Below are 2,156 nucleotides of genomic sequence, written 5' to 3' on the forward strand. Positions count from 1 at the left end.
GTACCAATTAGTGTATCTAAAAGTAAATCATAGCCATCCAATTGATAGATGGGAGGGATTTGTCTTTAGTATAATCGCACGTATAAAGCAAGTTTTGGGGATTTAAGGTAATTTCATTCGAACAAAAAATTAGAAAAAGACGAGGTAGCGGGTTTCAAGGGAAAAGGGATTGAGTGACGACACGTGGCGAACTATTAACCGTTAGATAGGAATGAGAAGGTGGGACTGGGCAGTGCTCGATCATTGGATTTGGAGATGACATGACATCTGCGTCTGTGAAAACCCAGTAAACTGTTTATAGAAAACAAAAGCGAAGCCACAGTTCTCTCTTGTTTACATTTTACAATTAAAAAAAAAAAAGAACCATCGACTGTTGCCCTTTCTTTTTCTGGGTTTTTGTTCGTTCATCAGAAAAAACCTGCAAGAAATCAGAGAAAGGAGAGAGATGCGTTTAAGGGAAAGGAATTAAATTTGGGGTTTTCACAGCAGAAGAAAGAGAAGGCGGCGTTGGCAGAAAAGAGCCGTAAATTCTCGTGTTGTTGTTTGGTTTATGAAATGCACCCGCCCTTTGCAACACCGAGAAAAAACAATTGAATTTAAAGCGAAAGGGGCAGAAGATAGCACGAGGGGGGACAGCCTGCTCCTGCCAAATCCAAAAACCAACGAAGTTGTTAAAGAGACGAGAGATTTTATTTAAACTAATACCCCACCATAAACAATACACGTAACACCATAGGAGGAGAAATTGGGAAATTACAAGCTTCTTGGGAGATTTTATGATATGGATTGTCTCTCACTGATGAGCTCCGGAAGAGGTTTACAGGAGGAAATATGGCGGGCTTCTTTTCACTAGGAGGAAACAACACCCAACAAGGCAATATGCCCAACGAAATACAACTCGAGAGCTGCTTTGGGTACAGAAATGAAGATGTTCCTTACAAGGGTTTCGAGCTATGGCAACAACAACAGCAGCAGCAGCAGCAGCAGGAACAAGATCTTTATGTGTCGGCAGCTGGGTTAGGGATTGGTCCTAGTAGGAGTTTGATTAACTTTTCTGATGATTCTTCGACGAGATCGGGTTTCGTGATGATGGCAAGTGGTGGTGGTGGTGATGGTGGAGGAGGAGGAGGAGGGGGTATAAATTGCCAAGATTGTGGCAATCAAGCTAAAAAGGATTGCCCTCACATGCGGTGTCGAACTTGTTGTAAAAGCCGAGGTTTTGATTGCCAGACTCATGTGAAAAGTACTTGGGTTCCTGCTTCTAAGCGCCGTGAAAGGCAACAACAACTTGCTGCTTTGCAGCAACAGCAACAACAACTTCAGCTTCGGACAGAGAATCCCAAAAGACATCGAGAGAGTCGGTCCTCTTCTTCACTTGCCTACACTCGTTTACCCACTAACGCGTCAGGTACAGTTTTTCCTTTTTCTCCCTTCTATTGACTCATTAAGAAGATTTCGAGGATTTTCTTTTCTTTTTTTCATCTTTTCCTTTTACAAACACTGTTTTTTAGTAATCCTGCCGAGTTTTTGACGGTGAAGAAACTATTTTCCCTCCTCTTTCTAATAATATATTTGCTCTCTTTTTCAGTTTTTCCTTCTTGATATTTGTGTACATGATAACCCCTTTGTTTCCACATATAATCATGGTAACCATCAAAAAATGGAAAACCCAATTTGTATGTACTTGCGTACTTAATATCTGCTTAAGTCTTGATTTTGTTGCTCTCTTTTTAGGGTTAGAACTGGGAAATTTTCCAGCAGAAGTGAGCTCTGATGCTGTGTTTCGGTGCGTGAGAGTGAGTAGCATTGAAGATGCCGACGATCAGTATGCTTATCAGACGGCTGTGAACATTGGAGGTCATGTTTTCAAGGGAATTCTTTACAATCAAGGCCCTGAGAGTGGCTACGACATGGTTACACCATCAGCAGCAGCAGCTGGTGAGAGTTCTTCAGGTGCTGGTGTGGTTCAACCGCTGAATCTCATCACCGCCGCGGGTACCAACACGGATAACATTGTAGCTTCCACCGGCAGCGGTGCTTCTCCTTCATTGACGACCGCTTTTTTAGACCCTTCCTCTCTATATGCAACTCCACTCAACTCTTTCATGGCTGGTACGCAGTTTTTCTCAAATCCAAGATCTTAAAAAAAGAGGGGG

General features: G+C 42.5%; 1 protein-coding gene across 1 annotated transcript; it reads left to right on the top strand.

Annotated features, from left to right (window-relative positions):
- The first annotated feature begins 367 nt into the window (after positions 1-367).
- Positions 368-2,156, top strand: LOC120207591 (protein SHI RELATED SEQUENCE 1-like). Its single transcript, XM_039207022.1, has 2 exons — positions 368-1,408; positions 1,735-2,156. The coding sequence occupies exons 1-2, from the start codon at positions 832-834 to the stop codon at positions 2,142-2,144; spliced, it is 987 nt and encodes a 328-aa protein (XP_039062953.1). The 5' UTR covers positions 368-831; the 3' UTR covers positions 2,145-2,156.

The sequence above is a fragment of the Hibiscus syriacus genome, unplaced genomic scaffold (genome assembly GCF_006381635.1).
Source record: "Hibiscus syriacus cultivar Baekdansim isolate YM2019G1 unplaced genomic scaffold, ASM638163v2 tig00015087_pilon, whole genome shotgun sequence".
In the NCBI taxonomy this organism is placed as follows: Eukaryota; Viridiplantae; Streptophyta; class Magnoliopsida; order Malvales; family Malvaceae; genus Hibiscus; species Hibiscus syriacus.